This window comes from Danio rerio, chromosome 9, assembly GCF_049306965.1.
Source record: "Danio rerio strain Tuebingen ecotype United States chromosome 9, GRCz12tu, whole genome shotgun sequence".
Taxonomy (NCBI): Eukaryota; Metazoa; Chordata; class Actinopteri; order Cypriniformes; family Danionidae; genus Danio; species Danio rerio.
In genome coordinates, this window is record NC_133184.1 from 24,908,851 (window position 1) to 24,932,847 (window position 23,997).

At 39.7% G+C, this 23,997-nt stretch overlaps 1 protein-coding gene across 2 annotated transcripts in view; it reads left to right on the forward strand.

Moving 5' to 3' along the window:
- tmem163a (transmembrane protein 163a) overlaps positions 1–23,251 on the forward strand; it is a 58,485-nt gene extending 35,234 nt beyond the window's left edge. Inside the window, exons 3-8 of one of the 2 annotated variants that reach the window (NM_001128536.1) lie at positions 6,777–6,820; positions 7,049–7,140; positions 9,217–9,313; positions 19,575–19,686; positions 22,221–22,362; positions 22,508–22,780. In NM_001128536.1, coding sequence (NP_001122008.1) covers positions 6,777–6,820; positions 7,049–7,140; positions 9,217–9,313; positions 19,575–19,686; positions 22,221–22,362; positions 22,508–22,568 — 548 coding nt within the window. In that variant the 3' untranslated portion in view covers positions 22,569–22,780. Of the gene's footprint in view, positions 1–6,776; positions 6,821–7,048; positions 7,141–9,216; positions 9,314–19,574; positions 19,687–22,220; positions 22,363–22,507 lie in introns of both variants that reach the window. The other variant, XM_005167573.6, reaches the window with a different exon arrangement.
- Positions 23,252–23,997: the final 746 nt, after the last annotated feature.

Here is a 23,997-nt window from a genome sequence, read left to right on the forward strand (position 1 = left end):
AATAAATTTGTATGATGTTTATTTGTGTAATATAGGGTTCGAGTATTTTGCGTGACTCACTCTCAAAGTAAATAAAATAAATCACCGGAGACGGCTTGTGAAACGTGACCTGTCTTTACTTCTTTTCACCAGTCAGCGCTTACAAATGTAACAACCAACCTGGCATTCAGCCAATCAGAATGTACAAAGATGAAGATCCAAGTAAATCTAACATTTCGAACAGTAACGCAGATTCCACACTTTAACTACCATCTATCTGAACATATTTTTAATCTTACATTTGTTTTACTCTCATTAAATATAGTCTCAAGGCGCTTTGTGACTTCTTAATTCATACACATCAATATGACAAACTTTGACAAAATGTTATTTATGTTTTCATGTTTTATAATAATAATTTTTAACAATATCAAAAGGTTTGATATTTAGTTGCACTTAAAAAAAAATCTGTAATTTTTTAACCCTGTATTTCTTCTAAGCCATTGTTTTTCTTAGGTATCGAACATAGACTGTTAAACATGTGGATGTAGTATTCCTGATGTCACCCGTAGCTTTCTGAAAAGCGCAAATGAAGCTTCAAGTAGGCCTGGTCAACAGTTGCCATCTTTCCCTGGTAAACAAAAATGGGCAAAAAGGTGGGGCATGGGCAGAACTGGAGATGCATTTTACTTACATTTTATTACTTACTTACTTACATTTAACATCACTTGTTTGTGTTCTGAAACATGTGCTTGGTTGTATACTATATTATTAATTAAAACACAGCTTTAATACACTGAGTCGCACCAAAACGTTTTTGTACCAGGCTCTAAACACCTTTTTTCTGCTGTAAAATTGGGCATTTGAAATGGCAGTCTATCAGGATTTGATCAATTCTGGAGCCAGCTCCTAGTGGCCAGTTGATGAATTGCAATTTCAGTTATTTCCTTATTCGTTTTATGAGAGAGAGTGAAAGGTTGCAACTTGGTATAAAATCTGGTGTATTATTTAATAAAGGGATATTTTACTCAAAAATTTAATTTCTGACATTTCTCTTCATTTCAGACCTTCATACATTTTAAGAACAAAAATTTATTTTTGATTAGATGCATTATTTTAATCACACTGTAAAATTGTACTGTTAAGAAACTCATTTCTATCGAAAAAAGTAATGTTATAAACGAAACATTTATAAACAAAATGAAGATAGATCCTAGTGAATATTGTGTTGTAACCAAACAATTAAAGCCTTAACCAAATGCTTTGTTTGTAGTTCATTTTTAATAATAAAAACAACAGCAATAACAAACTGTTTTATTGTAAAGAAGAAAATATATCTTTATTTCACTTCTGGGGCTCTGCACTGCTTGCTCTATGGAACAGATGCACACTGCCTCTCTATACTAGTCTCATGTATAGCTGAACTAAATTGATTTGATTTCTATAAAAAGGCATAGAAGAGACTTAAGGCTATAATACCGACTGCAGAAGCAAGCCTGTGCATTGTTTTGTTGGTCTAGTCTAGACAGCATCTAATGAACATACTGTTAGTGTGAAAAGAAATCTATTTAAAATCTACTTTTTGAAGTTATGAAGGGTATTTTGGTGTTGTTAGAACAGACCTACAGTTGAATCATATCCTGTAACCCTTTATTGGATGAGGGTATGATATGGTAACTTAATTTAGATCGATTGCAATATAGGTGTGGATTTTAGTCATAAGAGTTTGGAAGTCTTGTAATAAGTAATAAGGGATTTTCCAATGACTATTTTAACAAGGGGTGGTGCAGTGGGTAGGGTCACCTCACAGCAAGAAGGTCGCTGGTTCGAGCCTCGTCTGGCATTTCTGTATGGAGTTTGCATGTTCTCCTCGTGTTGGTGTGGGACTCCTCCGGGTGCTCCGGTTTCCCCCATAAGTCCAAAAGACATGTGCTATAGGTGTATTGGGTAAGCTGAAATGGCTGTATTGTATGTGTGGGATAGAGAGTGCTTAGATGTTTTCCAGTGATGGGTTGCAGCTGGAATGGCATCCGCTGCGTAAAACATATGCTGGATACGTTGGCATTCCGCTGTGGTGACCCCAGATTAATAAAGTGACTAAGCCAAAAAGAAAATGAATGAATGAATGAATGTGTATTTCAACAAGTGCCCTAAAAATGGACATTTGCATGAACTGAACTAAATCTTGACAGAACTAATTAAACGTGAAAAACAACTTTCTGAAAATGCTTAATGTTCTGAACTTGATGTTCTTGTTTCAAACTGATTAAACTTTGCAGTTAACTATTTCTTTGCATGTTTATGCTTTAGCACAATTTGCAAGCTAGTATAAAGTGCCATTGAATGGGGTAGGTGAATTGGCTTGTAAATCAAGCTGGTAAATCAAGGTGAATTGGCTTGATTTTTATGGACTGGGGGGGTTTTTAAAGTTCTTAAAGAGACAGTTAATGTCACAGTCACTAGCGATCTTGCCCATGCAGATTGCTGGAGAACGACCAATCCGCTGGTATTGACCTTATTCTTCAATGTGGAAGTGAGCCCATTTTCGCAATTGTTTTAGAACTTCCAATTCAGTCGCCTATGGGAGAAATGACTAATAATAATAAACGGCAGAAAACAGTCAAGCTGCTTGCTCTACAAACAAGTGTTTGCATGATTATATAGACAATATAATAAAATAAGAAAAAATCAGTTTGCAACATCAAGCAGCATAACAAGCTGTTTTTAACGTCTAAAAGTGAATGGAAATAAATGAGACCGGAAGTCTTAAGTCTAAAAGATTCAAATGGCTGCACCTGCTCATACACGGAGAATAAGGTGCATATGGACTACAAGATCATGCAACATACACACACACACACACACCTGCTCCAAGTCTCCATTGATTATACTCCCACAGTTGATACATGCTCATGGACTGATTACACCACACATATATACGGCTAACTTTGAGACTCTCATTGCTGAGTCTTACTGTTTGTGAACATTACAATGTGGTTTCCTTGTTTTGCCTTCCATGTTTTTGAACCTTGCTTTATTTTGTTTGTTTTACCCTGTCTGCTGCCTGCCTTTTGACAATCTCCTTGTTATATGACCACGACTCTGGAATTGCCCTTATACGTCTGTTTGCTGTTGTATTGACTGTTGCTTGCCTGACCATTCTGCTAAATAAACCTGCTTTTGGATCCACACCCCTTCGTCTGCACCCACTTCACATTACAGTTAACCCAATCTGAAAATGTACTGTTAATTTACCCAGCATCAGGCCATTTACGTTGACTTTTCTTTTGATTAGGGCTTCGAAGAAGATATGTTTATTTTGTTTTTCTGCAACATAAATTGCGATTTGAATATCATTTCACAAAATTATTTGAATAGCTCTGTTTTGAAATGTTTCATAAATTAAGATTTATTGAGGTGATCAAAATTTTTTTAATTACTTAGTATTAAATTTAAACAAATTAATTAGTATTAAATTACAAGCATTTATAAATACAACAGAGCAAAGATAAACCTGGAATAAACAGTGCTTTATGTTTTTCTGGGAATCTTTTCAGTATTCAAAGACATAAATGTAACATTCAAACATGAAATAACAACATAAATAATATACAATTAATTGCATAAATATGTATATTTTAAAATCTTTATTGACATTACAAAGCATTTCTTGCAACTCCTGAAATTTTTGTAGTCAAAAAGGCTTGAAAAACATGCAAATGATGAACTTTTGCTCTGTTATGGTTAAACTCTGCAGTGACTCCACAAATCTCATGTGTTCTGAACTGTGTCTGATCAACTACAATCCAGACTCAATCCAGCATACACGGATTCACACATTGCGATATCAATGCTGAAATGAAATATTCAACAGCCCTAATGCTTATGACTACTGACAATAGCTCAGAGCTTTTCACTGAGACTGTGAATTAAAGGATATAATATTATCATAATAGCTTACAAATATGTGTGTTCTTGACTCCCAAAGTGCCTGGAGCTGTTGACTTGCAGTATTTGAATTGCCAAGGATCTCAGTTTCAGCTAAAAATCTTCTTTAGTGTTTTGCTGAAGAAAAGAAGCAATTTTTAGAGATATATTGTTTTTCTTGCAGTCTTGAAATCTGTATTGATCAAGAGTTAGAAAACACAATCTTGGCCACAGTTGACCCTCGGCCTGGTCTCATCACTCAGTAGCATTTGTACTGACCACAATGCTAGTGCCAAAGCACTCCACTGAATACATCGCATGCTATTTTTCAACACATAGCCGAAGAGAGTTAAAACTCTCCATGTTTCAGCAACAGGTTTGGATAAGGACTGTGTTTCAAGGGCATTGTTAGACATGGAGCAGAGTGCACCGCTCTGTTGCTATGACACGTGCTGCTCGAGTCTGTCTTTAAAGTTAGAGATCAATGAAACAGTGAGAGATCTCCACTCAAGAGGAGGCAGCAAATAGAGGCGCACAAATGCAGGCTCACGTCTCACATCTCTGCAGTCACAGAGCTTTGTCAAAAAAAAAAAAAAAAACACAGCGGGCAGCCTTTTTCCATTCACATTTAATAGATGCAAACTAAGGAGTGGGTCGACTCTGCAGTCTGATTCTAATAAACGTAACAAGAGATTTTGACAGCTATACTTTTACCTGTTAACAGTGGCAGACATCGTACAATGAGGGCTGTTTTGTAAATGACCTGTTGTTTTGTGAACATGCCTTCTCAGTGGTGTTTCACTATGGTAACAAGCCTCTCACTAGCCTTGCCAAAAGCTATTTATTTTTTTACCTGTGTTGACTGTTTTTGTTATGCTAGTTGAAAGTCTCTTCACATCTTGATAGCAATTATTAAAGGGTTAGTTCGCCCAAAATTTAAAGTCTCTGTCAATAAACCAATAGTTTAAATCAAAAATGGAAATGACCTCATCATTTAATCTCTCTCATGTGGTAATATAACATAATATTATAATATAATATAATATAATATAATATAATATAATATAATATAATATAATATAATATAATATAATATAATATAATATAATATAATATAATATAATATAATTAGAGAATTATTTTTTATTAATCACGATTAATCACATTTAAAAGACTGAAACTTGTAATGTTGGCTATTCAAATGTAAAATAAATGTAAACGCAAGACAAAAACTATTTATATTCAAAATATAGTTGTTTATTAGAATTTTTGTTTAACTTGTAAAACAGATTTCTTCATGTAAACAACATACCCACAATAAACCATCAAGATCCTGCTTGACAGCCATATTTACTACAGAAATTAAAACACAAGCATGTTAATGTCATTTGAATTTCAATTTCAATCGATGCCAATAAAGAAACCATTGATTTCCAAGTTAAATTCTAAGTGGACTGCAAAAAAATGCCAAAATACAGGCATTACAGATATGGAAAATGGATAATAATAATAATAATAATATAAAAAAATAATAATAATAATAAAGTATTTAATACAAACAATTGTACTCATTGTAAAGTTGCATTGCTGTGAGCTGAGAACATTAATTATAAAGTAGAGACAATTTTCTTAGTCCTCCTTTACAATTATCCAGTTGCTTAGACAGTCCAGTCTGTTGACATTATCGGAGGACAATGTGGCCCTTTTCTTTTGAATGATGTGAGCTGAGAGTGCAACGCAATCTCAAGACAATTTGTAACTTTTTGATTTAGTGGCTACGGACAATGACGTTTAGGCAGGTTTGTTGCTAAGAAACGCACACACAGACACACATACACACACACACACACACACACACACACACACACACACACACACACACACACACACAGACCAGGGCCGTGCACAGCGGGGTGGTCTGGTGGTCAGAGCCACTGCCCCTCTGCCCTCATTGGCTGAGGTGCCCCTCTCAGGAGGCACTTGCTCTTCACTCTGCGATTGTGTTGAGCACCTGCCCCTGTGCTCTTACACAGGCCTGACACAGACACACACAATGACAGACAGACACACACACACAATGCGCGCAATTTCAGAGCACAGCTGGAGCGACTCCCTTCAGATTTAACACGCGTGATCGCGTTCATCAAATTTGCTTAAACTAAGCGTTCTAAAGTATGACTGTATTTCACAAGGATTCTGACACAACAATGCGAAGCATACGCTTTTGTTGTGTTTAAGGAGGAAACACGTCAAACGTAATGAAACATGGAGGGCTCATGCTGAAAGGCATTGGAATGCGCTGTCTTTGGCAGCTCGACACTTTCTGAGTACATTTACTTAAGACATCAATACTCCGATTTTAATATGATTTAGATAATGCTCTCATTAAGAGTCGACCATGTAAGCAGTGATTTTTGATTACCTTAAATGACCACCGAGTCACAAAATGCAGAGGTTTTTCTTTCCGTTCGCCATGCGGTATCAAATTACATTAAAACAGAAGTCGAAAGTTAAAAATGAAACACCTGAAATTGCATGAAACTCTGGAGAGCCTGCTGATGCTACATTAATTGTTTTGAAACTTACCTTCAAAGAGTGCTTTTCAACTGCATTAATTGCGTAAATTTTTTTTACGCGTTAATTATTTCAAATTAATCGCATGCATTAATGCACTAATTTTGACAGCCCTACATATAATATAATATAATATAATATAATATAATATAATATAATATAATATAATATAATATAATATAATATAATATAATATAATATAATATAATATAATATAATATGTTCATAGTATTTTCAATAAAGAAACATTCCCAAAAATTGTGACTTACAGTCTTTCTCTTTATTTCTTCTTCTAGCTGTATCCTTCATGAGACACAGTGCTTCAGCATTTGGATTTGCTGTAAGTATAATCTTCAGTCTTATTACAAACGGATATTTTTGTCTTGAAAAATAAATGTTATTTCATTATCAGTCTATGAGTTCAGACTTACATTAATGCTGGAATTAATTAAATGTTTTTTGTGGAATTATATGTCATTGGGCTGAATGCTATTTAACAGTGTAATAAACATCTGTAGAACATGCATTAATGATGGTGAAGCACTAAAGAGTCACTGTTGTTTTTCAGTTTGATGCGACGTTAGATGTGCTTTCCTCCATTATAGTGCTGTGGCGCTACAGCAACGCTGCAGCAGTGCACTCGGCCCATAGAGAATACATGTGAGTAAACAAAGAAAAGCTGTCTCCGCTATATAGGCCACTGCTTGCCACACAAACCTGTAGCGAATCACTCAAATGATGAACAATGCTACCTTTGTGACCAACACATTGTCAACATATTAAAATATCACTCAAGACATCACTGTCTGAGCTCTTGGTACATTTGGGACTGTGGAAGAACATCTCAAAACATTCTCGTCACTTTCAACTAAATTCACATTTTGTATGGCAAAACACTGCAGGCAAAAACAACACTGTTTTTTTCATGCACATGTCAGTTTTGAGATTTTTTACAAATGTGTTTTTTTTTTTCATTCTAATGTTAAGAAAACATCTAAAATACACTTTTGACTTTTTTGTCAAGCATTATCAATTTGCATCTGCTGAGTTCAATTACAATGCATATTTTAAAGGTTGCATTCTCAAAATGAGTTTTTTTTCTTCTATACTCAGCCATAAATCTCAGCTTAAGCTTAATTTATTGAATAAAGTGAATATATTTTCTAGGTATTCAAAGTATTATGGAGTGATAAAAACTTTTAGATCTGTAATGTGTCAGTTCTGAGCTTGACATTATCCAGTATTCAAAATGTTATTGCTATAAAATGTATGCCAATAGGTGCATGTGTAATTAAATGATGCATTATTTGTTTATTTAAACCAACACAATCTCAATGTAATTTTTTTAAAATAAAATTTTGGATTTAGTGGCTAATTTGTATTCATTTGTATAGTCTCATTTGTATATTTTACTAAGATTTGCTCATCCCCCCATTGAGGGATTGCTTTAGAGGTGGAGTTTGTGGCCATGCCTGGACATGCTTTTAAAATCATACTTTTTTCATAGGAAAAGGAACTTTTCTGAAAATATTTTAATTTTTTTTTTCAGAAGATTGGACTGTTTTACAAATATAATTTACACAAAATAAAATAAACATACAAAATAAACAGATTTATTTTCTTTTACATTTTTTTATCATCTAAATGTAATGAATCAATTGTGGAGGAATAGTGATAAGTATTAGCCAAATATAAATTTTCTGCCTGTTTAACTGCAGGCTCTTGCCCTAAGTCTGATCAAGTTGGATTTAGTGATCTGCCTTGTTTCTGGCATTCACCTTGGCTGTCTCAATTTGAGACGTATTACAATGATAAAGGCTTGTGCTGTTGGATTCATCCTCAGTCTGTGGGGGCTTGTGAATCTCATTTCTCTGGTCGACGTGTCAGAAAGGTAGATTTATAGTGCAATACTGGAGAGGAATTGCAAGTCTTGTAGCAGTAACCACTTGTCACAGAGAATCTGAAGGTGTATTGTAAGCAGTTTTCACATACAGTTGGTTTTTGTAGGATTATTTTAAAAACCAAAGCACTGTCATTTTTTTCAACCTTTATCCCATATCAGCAACACAAATATACAGTATTGAGTAGCTTTGATTATATATATTTTGTGTATACACAATATCACACGAGTAGCAGTGCGATATGGCTCTACATCTGTTGGGAGGCGTGTCTTGGCTTGAGGCCACAGGCCTTTGTGCCCCCACCCTATCGTCGATTCACAGCCATATCGCACTGCTACAAGTTGTGTTTATACAACAGTTTGACGGCATAAACATGTGTATAAAAAAGAAAATAAAACACAGAAACTCTCAATAATTCTTTTGCAAGAGGAACTGCTTTCTTCCGCCATTCATTCACATCTGCAGCTGATCGTCAGGACAGCAGAAACCGTTGTCAGTTCACAAACATCACTTTAGAGCTAGTATTTGAATGATTCTCCTGCATAATGTCTAAAGTCATGACAAAACTGGTCATTTTTGCTCACATTTTAAGATTATAAGGCTGAACGGCATGAAATGCCATCAATCTGCAGAATTTTCTCTGTTGCAATCAGGATTTTACAATAATTAACCACAAAAAAGCCAGAGCAAAGCAAACACTACCGGCTTCTGTGGTATAAATACAGCACTACTTTTTTTTTTTTTTAGATTTTTTGATCATCACATCAGATAATCAAAACATTAAATAAACAAACTGCATTAGGTTTACACGTTTTCTGCTTTTCTTCACCCACAGAGCATGTGTGATACTGGGAGTGATCTTCATCTTATCATCTCTGTGTATTTTGGGGAAAGCCATCCATGATCTGGCCACCAAACTTCTACCTGAAGTGGTGAGTTCGAGGACAGTGTGTAATGTTTACAATTCTCAGCAAATCGAATTCATACACGCACACACACACACAACTGTAATCAAATGCACATCAGCTAACTTAAAGCCTAATATTATAAAATTCTTCTGACTCTTAAAAAAGATAAACACTTTCCACGCTGCTGAATTTGATCTTGCAGGTCAGATGTAGATTTCTCCAGCTGTCATGTGCAACTAACAGCAGTGTGTGCAGTCTTTATCCTTTAATTAATCAAAGACTGGCACCTTTCCAAAGAGCTGTGGGATCATCATTTCAGAGGTGGTGATTAATAGTGGTGTGATTTAATCTGTCTCTATTTTCATCTCTTTTACACCGCTGATAAATCCCTGAGGGCTGATATATCTCTTCTGTGACATTACTGAACTATATTTCTATGATCTTCTACCAACAAAATGTTAATGAATAATCAAGTCTGTAAACTTTCGATTTTCTCTGCATCAAAAACTACTACAGTGCCCTTCACTAGTTTTGAAACCTTGCTAATAAGTAAAATAGGCTGTGAAAAAAATTGTCTTTTATATGATATTTAATGGGTGGCACGGTGGCTCAGTGGTTAGCACTGTCGCCCTTAGCAAGAAGGTTCCTGGTTTGAGCACCGGTTGGGTCAGTTGGCGTTTCTTTGTGGAGTTTGTATGTTCTTTTCATGTTTGCGTGAGTTTTTCGGGGTGCTCTGGATATGCGGTATAGGTGTCCAAATATATGCGGAATAGGTGAATTGAATAAGCTAAATTGTCTGTAGTGTATGTGTGTGAATGAGAGTGTTTGAGTGTTTCCCTGTAATGGGTTGTGGCTAGAAGGGCATCCACTGCGTAAAACATATGCTGGATAAGTTGGTGGTTCATTCCGCTGTGGCAACCCCTGATAAATAAAGGGACCAATCCTATGGAGAATAAATGAATGACCGAATGATGTTGTATATATAACAGATTCATCATGTAAACTGCAGTGGACAGTGATGTAAACTCAGTCTTGACCCTCATGCTGTGCTGCCATAACAGATCCCAGACACCTATTATTATTTCTGTCACCGGCGTCTATGCCTGACTCCAGATTTCCTCATGCTCATTAGCATTTCATAGTCTGAGAAGATGAAAAGCCCAGAAACTGCTGTGTCTCAGACAGAAAATAAACACTGAGTGAAAACACTCATTTACATTTAGATTTTCTTTGATTAAAGAGGTGACATGTACTTTTAGACTGCCAATAGTCAGTAATAGAAAAAAAGGGGGAAAAAAATATCATCATTAAAAATGATATAGTATTAATTTCTCTCTTTTATTCTTTCTCTCCATGTGTATCCTGACTTAACATAAAAAGTGGCCTCCTCTAATATTAGCACCCTTCTTAAATATGAGAAATGAAGACTGTGAAAAAACCTTTGTTTAACCCTTTGATGTTTTGCTTATATATTAAATTAAGCATCTCTTTTCTCATTGAGAACAAATGATTGAAATATGTTTTTTTTTCCATTCATTCATTCATTCATTCATTCATTCATTCATTCATTCATTCATTCATTCATTCATTCATTCATTTATTCATTTTCATTTTGGCTTAGTTCATTGATTAATCAGGGGTTGCCACAGCTGAATGAACCTCCAACTTATCCAGCATATGTTTTACACAGCGATGACCTTCCAGCTGCAATCCATTACTAGGAAACAACTATAAACACTCATTTTCACACATACACTACAAACAATTTAGCTTACCCAGTCCACCTCTAGCGCATGTCTTTGGACTGTGGGTGAAATCGGAGCACCCGGAGGACACTCACGCGAACACGGGGAGAACATGCAAACTCCACACAGAAATGTCAACTGACCTAGTTGAGGCTCAAACCAACGACCTTCTGTGAGGCGACAGCGCTACCCACTGCGCCAACCCCAGGCGTCTTTTTATTAAATAAAATAAAAAATGTTTGCCACAATTATTAGAAGCCCTATGATTGTTTTATGAGCAATATTACATATTACCTTATTTTAGTACACCTGGGTGACTAAGAACCAGATATTTTTCAACCATGACCTCCTGTTTTACAGGGCTATAAATATGAGGCCAAACTCAGTCAGTGATTCATCACAATGGGGGTAAAAGCAAACGAACAGAGCTCTCCAGTAAAAGCTAGTAAAAGAAAGACTGCAAAGGAAAATAACAAAAACACTGAAAATGCCCATCTCTATCATCAGGACAAAACAAATAGTAATAATAAAGAAAAAACTTGCAGTCAGCTAGAATTGTAATAAACCTTAGTGACTTAGTGACTTCCCTATTAGTGAAGTGTGTTGATGGTTGTGCTCTTGCTCTCTACCATGAGAAGTGGCCATATGTGGACTTCCAATGTTCATGATGTCAACTAGAGCTGTGTTAAAAAAGTCATATATGTGAATAAATTTGTGGTTATCCCACTGTATAACACTGTTGATAACTCTGAATTGAGACATTTTACATACTGAATGAATTGAATGAATAATCTCCAAAAATGACTACATCCAAAACTACAAAAAAAATCAACAACAAAAAAAAAACTACAAAAAAACAAAAACAAAACAGCATTAAAATCACCACAAATAATTTTAATGGATTTGAAAAGGTTTTCAAAAAGCTTTCTCTCTCAAAAAGCCTACTCTCATCTAAAAACAAACTCAGGCGCCTTTAGTTCCCCTTCGGTTGGGGAACTTCAGTGCTATACAGTGGATTTGATCTTGTGAAAATCCACGTATGGGAGGATTCGGATCAGAAGCCGCTTGTCTGAAGAGTATTGAACGGGCCAATGAATGAAATAAATTGGCAGTGTAAGCTTGTGCAGGTGTGCTGCATTGCCAATTATCCCAGCATATAAGCACACCTGGAGCGAGCAAACGGCATCCTTTTCGCTTCAGATCCTTTCTGAGTGAGTCGATGAGGGTTCCTCTTGCTAATTCAGCACTTCAGAGCGAACGAGTGTCTCCCGGTCCAGAGTGGGTTTTTGCGGCGATAGATGGTCGAGCTGGGTTTCTCCCTTGCCTGCGGTTCTTTGGGTCCAGTCCTCCAGAGTGGTGCGTATTGTTGCTAAGCTTTCCTTAAAGAGCAACACAGTCGTGCAGCATGTCCTTTTCAGGATGGCGCTCCGACTGTGCGTTTCTGGATGCGGGGGTTTCCTGGCTCCGGATGATGGACACGATCACTGCATTGCATGTTTGGGGGTCCAGGATGTTAATGCGATGCTCGCGGGCGGTACATGTCGTCATTGCGATGCCATGACCGTTGCACAGGTACGATCGCGGCTAACTTTTGTAAGAGAGCGAGCCACCCCAGTTGCCTCCTGTTCTAAAAAAGCAGCGGGCGTTCAGGCAGATCTGAGGGTTCCAGTGGGAGATAATCCGCCGCCCAAGGGCTCGCGGACTTCTCGCTCCTCACAGCGCTCCATCCAAGCTTCGGGCAGTGGGAGTGATCAATCTAAACAGATGGTAGCTCTCACGCTTGCTGACACCGGAGATCAGATGTCCTCCGCGCCATCGGAGGGTGGGCTGTCACTGTCCGACGAAGATCCTGACCCGCTCACCCCCTCCGGGCAGGTGAGCGCCGTCAAATCGGATTCTGAAGCGGAAATGTTAGCCGTGCACAGTAGGCTCACGCAGTCTTGGAGTGCACCTTTCTCTGCTCGTGCTGCGTGTCCCTCCGCCCTCGACGCCCTTGACGGTGGAGCTGCCAGGGGGTATGAGGCGATCCCGACAGTGGAGCGCGCTATCGCGGTCAATCTTTGTCCGTGTGGCGCCTCTACGTGGCGGGGTTTGCCCCGCCTCCCGTCCAAAGCCTGTAGGTTGTCTGCCTCCCTCTGAGCCAGAGCTTATAAGGCCGCGGGCCAGGCTGCTTCTGCTTTGCACGCGATGGCCACCTACCAGCGCTACCAAGCGCTGGCGCTGGTCGAGCTGCACAAGGGCGGGTCTAACCCAGGCTTACTACATGAGCTGCACACCACGACCGACTATGCTCTTCGGACTACTAAGTCCGCCGCGTGTGCGCTGGGGAGGACGATGTCCACGCTTGTGGTTCAGGAACGCCACCTCTGGCTAAACCTGGCTGATATGTGCGATATTGACAAAGTTTGCTTTCTTGACTGGCCTATATCCCAGGCTGGCCTGCTCGGCGACACCGTCTGTGAATTCACCCAGGAATTCAAGGCGGTGAAAGAGCAGTCGGATGCGATGGGCAATGTCATCTATCGGCGTGGCCGCAAGCCCGCTCCGCCCGCCGAGTCATCCATCTCCGCTGCTCCTCGCCGAGGAGCGCGGCGTACACCTCGAAAGAAGGCACTCCAGCCGAGATGGAGAGTGGGTTTTACAGCCCATAATTCATCGTACCCAAAAAGAGCGGTGGGTCACGACCAATCCTAGATCTGCGTGTTTTGAACCGCTGTCTGCACAAGCTGCCGTTCAGAATGCTCACGCAGAGGCGCATTCTCCAATGCGTTCGTCCTCGGGATTGGTTTGCAGCCATAGACCAGAAGGATCTATTTCCATGTCTCCATTCTTCCACGCCACCGCCAATTTCTGCGGTTTGCGTTCGAGGGTCGAGCGTGGCAGTACAAGGTCCCCCCCTTCGGGCTCTCTCTGTCTCCCCGGGTCTTCACCAAACTCTCGGAGGGTGCCTTAGCACCCCTTCGGCTCTCGGGCATCCGCATACTCAATTATCTCGACGACTGGCTGATTTTAGCCCACTCGCGGGAGCAATTAATTATGCACAGGGACAAGGTGCTTCGGCATCTCCGCCTACTGGGGCTTTAGGTCAACCGAGAAATGATCAAACTCGCCCCGTGCAGAGGATCTCTTTTCTCGGGATGGAGCTGGACTCGATCACCATGGTAGCGCACCTCTCCGAGGAACGCGCTCGCCTGTTGCTGAACTGTCTGAGAGAGCTCGACAGCAAACTAGTGGTCCCACTGAAGTTCTTTCAGAGGCTTCTGGGGCATATGGCATCCGCAGCCGCCGTCACACCGCTCGGATTGCTCCATATGAGACGCGCATGGCATGCGGGCACACACCGGGTCTCAGTTACTGCACTGTGTCGCCGTGGCCTCAGCCCTTGGAACAACCCCTCGTTCCTACAGGCCGGTGTGCCTCTAGGACAGGCGTTCAGCCATGTTGTTGTTTCAACAGATGCTTCCAACACGGGTTGGGGGCCGTGTGTCGCGGGCATGCAGCTGCGGGCCTGTGGAAGGGTGCCCAGTTGCATTGGCATATCAATCGCCTAGAGCTGTTGGGAGTGTTCCTCGCTCTCCACCGCTTTTTACCGGTGCTGGAGCGGCATCACGTGCTGGTCAGGACGGACAGTGCGGCGGCGGCAGCCTATATCAACCGCATGGGGGTATGCGCTCTCGCCGCATGTCTCAGCTCGCCCGCCGTCTGCTCCTCTGGAGTCACCCGCGGCTGAAATCGCTGCGCGCCATTCATGTTCCAGGCACGCTCAATCGTGCAGCCGATGCGCTCTCACGACAGCAGTTACGCCCTGGAGAATGGAGACTCCACCCTGAGTCTGTTCAGCTGATATGGGCGCGATTCGGGGAGGCCCAGATCGATCTGTTTGCTTCCCCCGAGAATGCTCATTGCCAGTTGTTTTTTTCCCTGACCGAGGGCTCTCTCGGCACGGATGCACTGGCCCACAGCTGGCCTCGGGGCATGCGCAAGTATGCGTTTTCCCCAGTGAGCCTGCTCGCGCAGTTTCTGTGCAAGGTCAGGGAGGACGAGGAACAGGTTCTGCTAGTTGCGCCCCTTTGGCCCAACCGGACCTGGATATCAGAGCTCTCACTCCTCGCGACGGCCCTCCCCTGGCGGATCCCTTTGAGAGAGGACCTACTCTCTCAGGGACAGGGCACCATCTGGCACCCTCGCCCCGATCTTTGGAACCTCCACGTGTGGTCCTTAGACGCAAGAAAGACTTAGGTAACCTACCGACTGCGATGGTTAATACCATCACTCAGGCTAGAGCCCCATCCACGAGGCGGGCCTTCGTCCTGAAGTGGAGTCTGTTCACTGAATGGTGCGTCTCTCACAGAGAAGACCCCCGAAACTGCCAGATCAGTGTTTTGCTCTCTTTCCTTCAAGAGAAGTTGGACAGCAGGCTGTCGCCCTCCACTCTCAAGGTTTACGTGGCCGCCATCTCCACTTATCATAACGCGGTAGCTGGCGGCACCGTGGGAAAGCATAACCTTATCATCCGGTTCCTTATGGGTGCTAGGCGAATTAATCCATCTCGCCCCCCTCTTATGCCCTCTTGGGATCTCGCCCTCGTTCTCACGAGTTTGCGAGCAGATCCCTTTGAGCCACTCGATTCAGTATCTCTAAGATTTCTGTCCCTGAAGACAGCTCTGCTGGTCGCGTTGGAGGGTCAGGGACCTGGAGGCATTTTCGGTCAGTGACTCGTGCCTGGAATTCAGGCCGGATTACTCTCACGTCATCCTGAGACCCCGCCCGGGTTACGTGCCCAAGGTTCCTACCACCCCCTTCAGAGATCAGGTAGTGAACCTGCAAGCGTTTCCCCCGGAGGAGGCAGACCCAGCCCTTTCTTCACTTTGTCCAGTTCACGCTCTGCGCATTTATGTGGACCGTACTCAGAATTTTAGATCATCTGAGCAGTTCTTTGTCTGTTATGGCGGTCGGCAGCAGGGAAGTGCCGTATCGAAACAAAGATTATACCACTGGATTGTGGATGCCATTTCACTCGCTTATTCCAGTCGAGGTCAGCCGTGTCCCCCGGGAGTGCTTGCACACTCCACTCGGAGCGTTGCATCCTCTTGGGCGCGTGCACGCGGCGCCTCTCTAACAGACATCTGTAGGGCTGCGGGCTGGGCGACACCCAACACATTTGCAAGGTTTTACAATCTGCGAGTGGTGCCGGTTTCCTCAAGGGTATTAGGTAACCCTTTGGTGATTGAGGAAACAACTCGGTAGGGTGTTGAGACACGCTTGCTGCGCTATTTTCCCTAACACGGAGATACGTGCGCCTTTTATCTGTCAGTAAAGTTCCCCGTCAGGTGAGCCCTGCAAATTCCTCCGTGGCCCCCAGCACTGACTCAGCGAAGGAGTCACTTGCTGGCCCACTACGTTGTAGGTCTGCCCACTGGTCAGCCTGCGTTTTGGGTATAGGTGCCTGCTATGCGTGATCCCCACTAGGCGATCCAATATGCTTATTCCGCCACGGTTAAGTCCCCCCCCTGGGTGGACCCGTGTCTTCCCTCTCCGCTAACCACTTTTTGCTATGCTTACTCCCCCTTTTTAGGGCTAGTCCATATGTAAATTCTGCCATCTATCCCCCCCTTGGGTAACGGATGGCCTCCGCAGCATCTTCCCTATCGGGATTGCACGCTTCCCATTGTACTGTCGTATTTCCTAGAATTATCTAGATGCTCACGACTTCCCAAAAATATATATCTAAATCCGTAAGACTTCTGTTGAAGTAGGATAAATTAGGGCCAGGGACACGTTGGAGGACCGCGCCTCCCATGATGTGGGTGCGTCACGCTTGCTTGACTATCCCGTTATCGGGGGCGTTGGTAAGGTGCAGTCATTATGGCGTTTTCCATAGTTCTCCCATACGTGGATTTTCCCAAGATCGTTCGAGGTTACAGAAGTAACCCTTCGTTCCCCGAGGAGGGAAACGGAAGTGCTGTACTCCGTTGCAATAATGACTGTCCCTTAGCTGTTTAAAAAGTCTCTTCAGCTTAAAAGGATGGCGTTTGCTCGCTCCAGGTGTGCTTATATGCTGGGATAATTGGCAATGCAGCACACCTGCGCAAGCTTACGCTGCCAATTTATTTAATTCATTGGCCCATTCAATACTCTTCAGACAAGCGGCTTCTGATCTGAATCTTCCCATACGTGGATTTTCCCAAGACAAAATCCACTATATAGCACTTCCGTTCCCCTCCTCGGGGAACGAAGGGTTACTTCTGTAACCTCGAACGTTCTTTTTGTTGAAAATTTGAGCAAAGGATTAAAATCCTGACAAATTATTAAATAAAACCTGGAGTGGAATAAACGACTTACACCAAGCACTGGTATTTTTTATACACTATAAATAACTATTGTTATTTAAAACTATATTAACATTTTATAAACAAATTAAATTGAGATGAATGAAAATAAAGCTGAAGTTAAATGAAATATTAACATTACAATAAAAGCAAAAACTGAAATAAAGTAAGTTTAAATTGAACTATCAATATCACTTGCACTAAATTAAAGCTAAACACATGCACAAAAATTCTACAACATAATTATTAAAGTTTATAGTCATATTCAATATAGTGAATCTAATTTAAAATATGAATAAATACTTAAAATTGTATATAAATAATAATTATAATAATTATAATGATAAGTGCCATTTGTTTTCTATGCTGACTTATTATTAAGCTGTACAGTAAGCATATAGACAGTTTTCTAAATTTTTTTACATGCTTTTTTAAACTCCTCTTTTCAATTGTGTGTGTGTGTGTGTGTTTTATATATTTATATAATTGATTACATGATATGAAGTCACTAGACAATGTGAAGTCTTCCCTGACAAGCTGATCTGTTGTAAGATTAACTGTCATCCCAGATGCAATCTGTTTAATTTATTTTGCAATTCAAGCCTTGTTTTGCCTCATAAGTGCTAATGAAGGATCAGTGCTGGAGCTTTAGTGATGGATTTGTGCTGGTTGAAAGCCATTTCCTCTGTCAGGCCTCTCCTGCTACACCGGGAATGGGTTTTCACCTTCTTTAATGTGCTGCTCTTTTCTTTTTTCATTTTGTTGCCCTGAGTCTCCTTTCTCACATTCATTAAACCTTGCCTGTCCATATTCTCATACTCCTCACAGAAAACATTGTGGTCCAGTTCATCCAGACTGCCAGTCTTAACTAGTCAGTTGATGAAAGTGTAAATTTAAACACAGTCATCGTATCTTAGCTGTTACTCAGAGATGAAGCTCTACGTTATTGGAAATGCTGGAGAAATGCCTTCTGGATCTACTGTGTGGGTGGAAAGCAGACGCTCTTGGTTTGGAGAGAAAGGAGGAAGGCAGGAGAGACAAAAATGTCTGTAGTTCATCTGTGATTCACCTGAAACTGATCCTGAAGACTGTTGAATGTCATTTTTTTCATTTCAACTGTTTACAACACTTACATTTAATCTATTATTCTTGATGCTTTAAAGGGTTCAGAGATCGTCAGTGTTCATTTGTATTTGTTTTTTCTTCTTGTCATGTCTTTTATTGTTAAATTATATTAATTCTGTTAGCAATTGCAATGACTATGTAAGTTAGAGCTGCAAAAGATCACAATTTTGATTAAAAAACCATGTTTTCTTTGACAATGATTTGACTGTGTCTGGAACGCCTTTGAGAAGTCAGATCACAGTCATCATTCAGATCTGCGTTGACCTAGATAGAGCAGTTGACATGTATGCTTATGAAACAGCTTCAGCCTTTAGTTCTTGTATTGTCACATAATGTAGCTACAAAAATTTGTCATTGAATCCTTTACTTAAGAGTTTTGCTCTTAAATGCTTATTCATTCAAGTAATGAAACAAGCAAAGTCTATGTGATTAAACTGTTAAATCTTTTAGTCAAATCAGTTTTTTTATTTAAATTCATTCACTCATTTTGTTTTGGCTTATTTCCTTTATTAATCTGGGGTTGCCACAGCGGAATGAACCGCCAACTTATCCAGCATATGTTTTAAGCAGCGAATGCCCTTTTAGCCGCTACCCAACACTGAGAGCTTTATTTAAATAATTAATCAGAAAATGTATACCATAATTTGAGCTCTGAATCTTACAAGGTGTTAGCTTTTTACTTTGAGCACTTATGCCACAGAATCAAGGGAATTTTGGGTTCTCAGTTCATGACTTATTTAAACCATCTTATTTCTAAAATAATGTATATCTTAATTTTGATATAAACATGTTCGTGTTTCACAGTCTTTGAAAGCTTTTCTATGTATTTAAAGCCCGCATAAATCCATTTTTGTGACTTTTCAGGGTACCTAGTTTAGTCTAATCTAATAAAGTCTTCAATCATGCCAGGCTTTTTTCGGTTCCTTAATAAATACTAAATTGGCTACTTTTCACTCGTGCCTAAAATGAGCCGCACTTCATCTCTGTCACCTTACAGATGCACACTCGAAAGATCTATTTATATTACTGAATGTCTCCACGTTGGTATTTTCAGTGCATCATTTCTTCTGTCTGTCTCTCCTGCAGGATGACTTTCTGTTCAGCGTTTCTATCGTCAGTGGCCTCATGTGTGTCATTCTTGCTGTTGCCAAGTTCATGCTGGGAAGGATTTTGACCAGCAGAGCCCTAATCACTGACGGTATTACACAAACACACGCACTCACACACAATCACACACACACACACACACACACACACACACACACACACACACACACACACACACACACACACACACAGGTAATGAGCGCATCATATTAGGGTTTTTTCTTCCGCTCAGGTTGTTAGCTCACATCATCATGATACTATGATACTACCTGACTTTTATATAAATAGTTTATATAGTTACTGTATAGCATTTATTCATATTGTATAGATAATTAATAGGTTTTAGGGATGCACCTAAATGAAAATTCTGAGCCAAAACTGAAACCAGAAATTGTGGTTGCTGTTTCCTGAAAACCAAAAAAATGCATTGAAATAATTATAACATAATTTTGTAAGATAGTTCACTCAATAGGGGTGGCACAGTGGGACAGTGGGGAGCGCTGTCGTCTCACAGCAAGAAGGTCGCTGGTTCGAGCCCTGGCTGAGTCCGTTCTGTGTGAATTTTGCATGTTCTCCCTATGTTCGCGTAGGTTTCTTCTGGGTGCTCCAGTTTCCCCCACAGTCCAAAGCCATGCACTAGAGCTGAATTGAGTGAGCTGAATTGCTCATAGTGTGTATGTCCTGGTCCTCCAGGTTGGGGGTTGAACGTTGGGCTATTGACCCACCCAGGGCTTGACATTAACTTTTTTGATCACCAGCCACTGTGGCTAGTAGATTTCAAACATTACTAGCCACTCGCCATTTTCACTAGCCACACTTTTCTTGTTGGGAAAATATATTTTTATGCATAAATTTGACTTTGACATGCTAAAATTACTTGATTTAGATGTTGTGTTATGTCCATACGCCTTCTAATTCATTTAACTTCTTGTGTGTATTGTGTATTGGCTTGCTCAGTGTGAATGAGCAAATGGGTTGTGTCACAATGCGATCAGTTTTTATTTCACATGACTTTTCAGGGCTCAAAATTAAGGATTTACCAAATTTATCTCTGACCACACCAAATAAGTATTTCTTAGCCATACATTTTTAATGTGTCAAAACAAGGAAAATATAGTGTTTGGTGCACTTTTTAATTCAACAAAACTTTTCTTTAAAAAACATTACATTTAAAAAAAAGAATTATTGTCATAAATCTAAAATATGCACAGTAATCTGTCCTGGCTAAAAGTCCCAGATCACCAGTGAACTACACATAAACGGGGAGTAATATCCCAATCAAGAGGCTGCATTTTGGCTGCCTTGCCATGCCATCACAATAACGCTATTGCAAGCAGCAGGAAAAAGTGTACTACATAGAATTGTCCTGTTGGCACGTTATCTGAATGGACTTATCCGATGAGCATGAGGGAGACATGCTTACATAAGAATTTGGGTACATGAGTGGAATATTCAGAGAGCAGACTATTGAGCTAATTTGATCTTTGTCTGCAGTGCTTGTTCAAGCTAACTAATGGTGCTCTCTGATCCTCTTGAGCTTTTGTTGGTACAGCAGCAAGCTGTGTTGTGGCAATGCAAGCCATTGAATTGAATACGTATCGTAGTGCAGTTTAGTGCTGTCCGCATCCGGAATACTGCTGGGCAGTACGGGTGCAGCATAGCCTTTTTTAAGCCAAAAATGTTGAAAATTTAATGCATTCCTATTATCATATTATTTAGTCTTTATTACATTTTATTTAAGTTTTTTTGTCATTTTTGTATTTCTACTTTTCAGTATTTATTTCATTTTGTTAATCAATAAGCTTCTTTTCTTTTATGATATAGTTTATGCACTAGTATTTTTTATTTCATATAACTCTTTTTTTCAAGGTTTTCACCTTTAAAGGATAGGACAGTAGAGATTATTGACAGGACAGCAAAAAAAAGGGGAAGGAAAGGGCGGGAATTGAACTCGGGTCACCATAAGCACCATGTGTCATCACACTAACCACTATGCCACTGGTGCCAATATTTTTTTTTTTTTTTTTTTTAAAGTTGTTACAAACTGCATTTTCTAAACAACAAATAAATAAGTCATAAAGATACAAGTCACAGTAATACAGGTCATAGTAACATTAAAAACATTATTATATAGTGCTCAGCATACATAAGTACACCCTTCACAAATTTACTTTTAAATTCATATTTTTTTAGGAAGCTGTACAATATTATATTTGGGCATATACATTAAGTTAGTCAATACTGAAATCAGATCTGGAGCTTATCTAACAAAGTAACTTACAATAACGCTCCAAAAACTAGTACACTCAAATTTATAAGCTATAGAAAAATATTAAATACAAATTTTAAAACGTGGAAAAATATAGTGAAGCAAAAAAAAAAAAAAAGAAAGAAAAATTTTGTGTGAATTTAGTTTTTTTGCATTATTTTGCTTGAATTTAATTGTATTATCTTTCAATTTTTAAATATGCAACTGAAATATTTTAATAAATATATCTGTTTAATAAATCTGTTTGGTTTAAATGCACCAAAATACATTGTTTATATTCACTGAGAAATGGATCAGAATATTGGGGTGTACCCATATGCTGAGCACTGTATTTCCTCTTTTTCTTTTTTCTGAAGGCTTTAACTCTATGGTTGGAGGCATCATGGGCTTTTCCATCCTCATCAGTGCCGAGGTGTTCAGACATTATCCCAACGTCTGGTACCTGGACGGAACCATCGGGATCCTGATTGGACTCGTCATTCAAGCTTATGGAGTCAAGTAAGTGAATTTATTTTGACTGTCTTTAAAAATTGAGAACATACAGTTTCTATTTTCCTCAAAATGCTGTTTCATTGGATGAGTTTGTCCATATTTTAAACCCAAATTGGCCAAGTTTGATATTTTTTGTTGCTTTCACCTGCAGGCTATTGGTTGACATGATACCACGAGTAAGACAAACTCGAAACTATGAGCGCTTTGAGTAACGCTGGCTCAGAGGAAAAGAAAGGCATTGTGTGGATCCATCTTTCCCTTTTCACTCCTGCTGCTCTCTCAACACACACGATACCCAAACAAATCCAGGAATAACGTGCTGGCAGCCAAATCAGCATCATATACATCCAGACCAGCTTCTCACGTCCTCCTTCTCTCAGCACAACTCTGAAGAGAGAATGGAGGAAAAAAACAAGCAGTTCAAGAAATTGGAGTCACTGGTTGTGGAGAGTCATCCCTTTTGTTTTTATATTATGGTGGAAAATCATTCATATATACATTCTATCGCATTCTCCCACCTGTTGTCTCCCCAAATTTGATGGCAAGGTATGTTTTTGGTGCAATATTGTGTATATAACTTCACAGAAAGACCAGCAGTGTTTTAAGAGTGGAGGCAATACATATTTTGGTGAGAAAAGCACACGGAAATATCCTGGTAGGCACAATTAAAATGTAGTTTAAAAGCACAGTTTGGGGTCAGAAACAGAGTTATGAAATATTGATTGATTTTGAAAAATAACTTTAATATTAAGAGGAACTATATCTGCCACAAATGTACAATTTAAAATAACACCTTATGAGATGAGATAATAGTCAATTTGACTAACCAGCACAAACTCCCTCAAAATGAGACATTTACAGGATTTAAAGCTGATTTTATCGAACCACAAACAAACAAAATGACAGATTTTCAACAAATCTGATATTGTATTGCTACTTCTTTGTACTTTGCAATCCAATGCAAAATATGTCCATTGATATATTTTGCAGCTCTGTATTTGTCTTATTTGAAATCATCAATCCGATGGTTTCTGTGCAAAGTTTAACAAGTGGTTCCTTGCTTTGTATTGCTATTATTTTTGTTTGCCTCTTGCAGTTAAATTCATTTCTGTGTGCCAAACAAGAGTGATATTAGAGAGGCCTGAAGAGTCGTCTGAAGTAGAATTGATTGATTTGGGCTCCAGAGGACAGAGTGATTGATTGGAGTGTTGTGGTGGGTTTTTGAGGGAGGTCATCTTATTCCACAGTTAAGAGCAAAATATTGGAAAATCAAAGCACATTTTAGTTTCTGCATTTTTAACAATTCTAATGTATTATATAATGGCTTTTTGCTTGTTTTTTTCCTATAGAGACAGAAGCATGATTTATAGGTCATTTGTGACTATAAATCACGAGTGTCTAAACTCGGTCCTGGAGGGCTGGTGTCCTGCATGTTTTAGTTCCAACCCCAATTAAACATACCTGAATCAGCTAATCAAGCTATTTCAAGGCAAGTGTGTTGAAGGAAGTTGGAGCTAAACTATGCAGGACACTGGCCGTCCAGGATGGAGTTTGGACACTCCTGCAATAAATCCACACTATTGTTTAAAGGTTTGGGGTCAGACTTTTTTTCTTAAAAAAGCATTATTATGATCAAAAGTG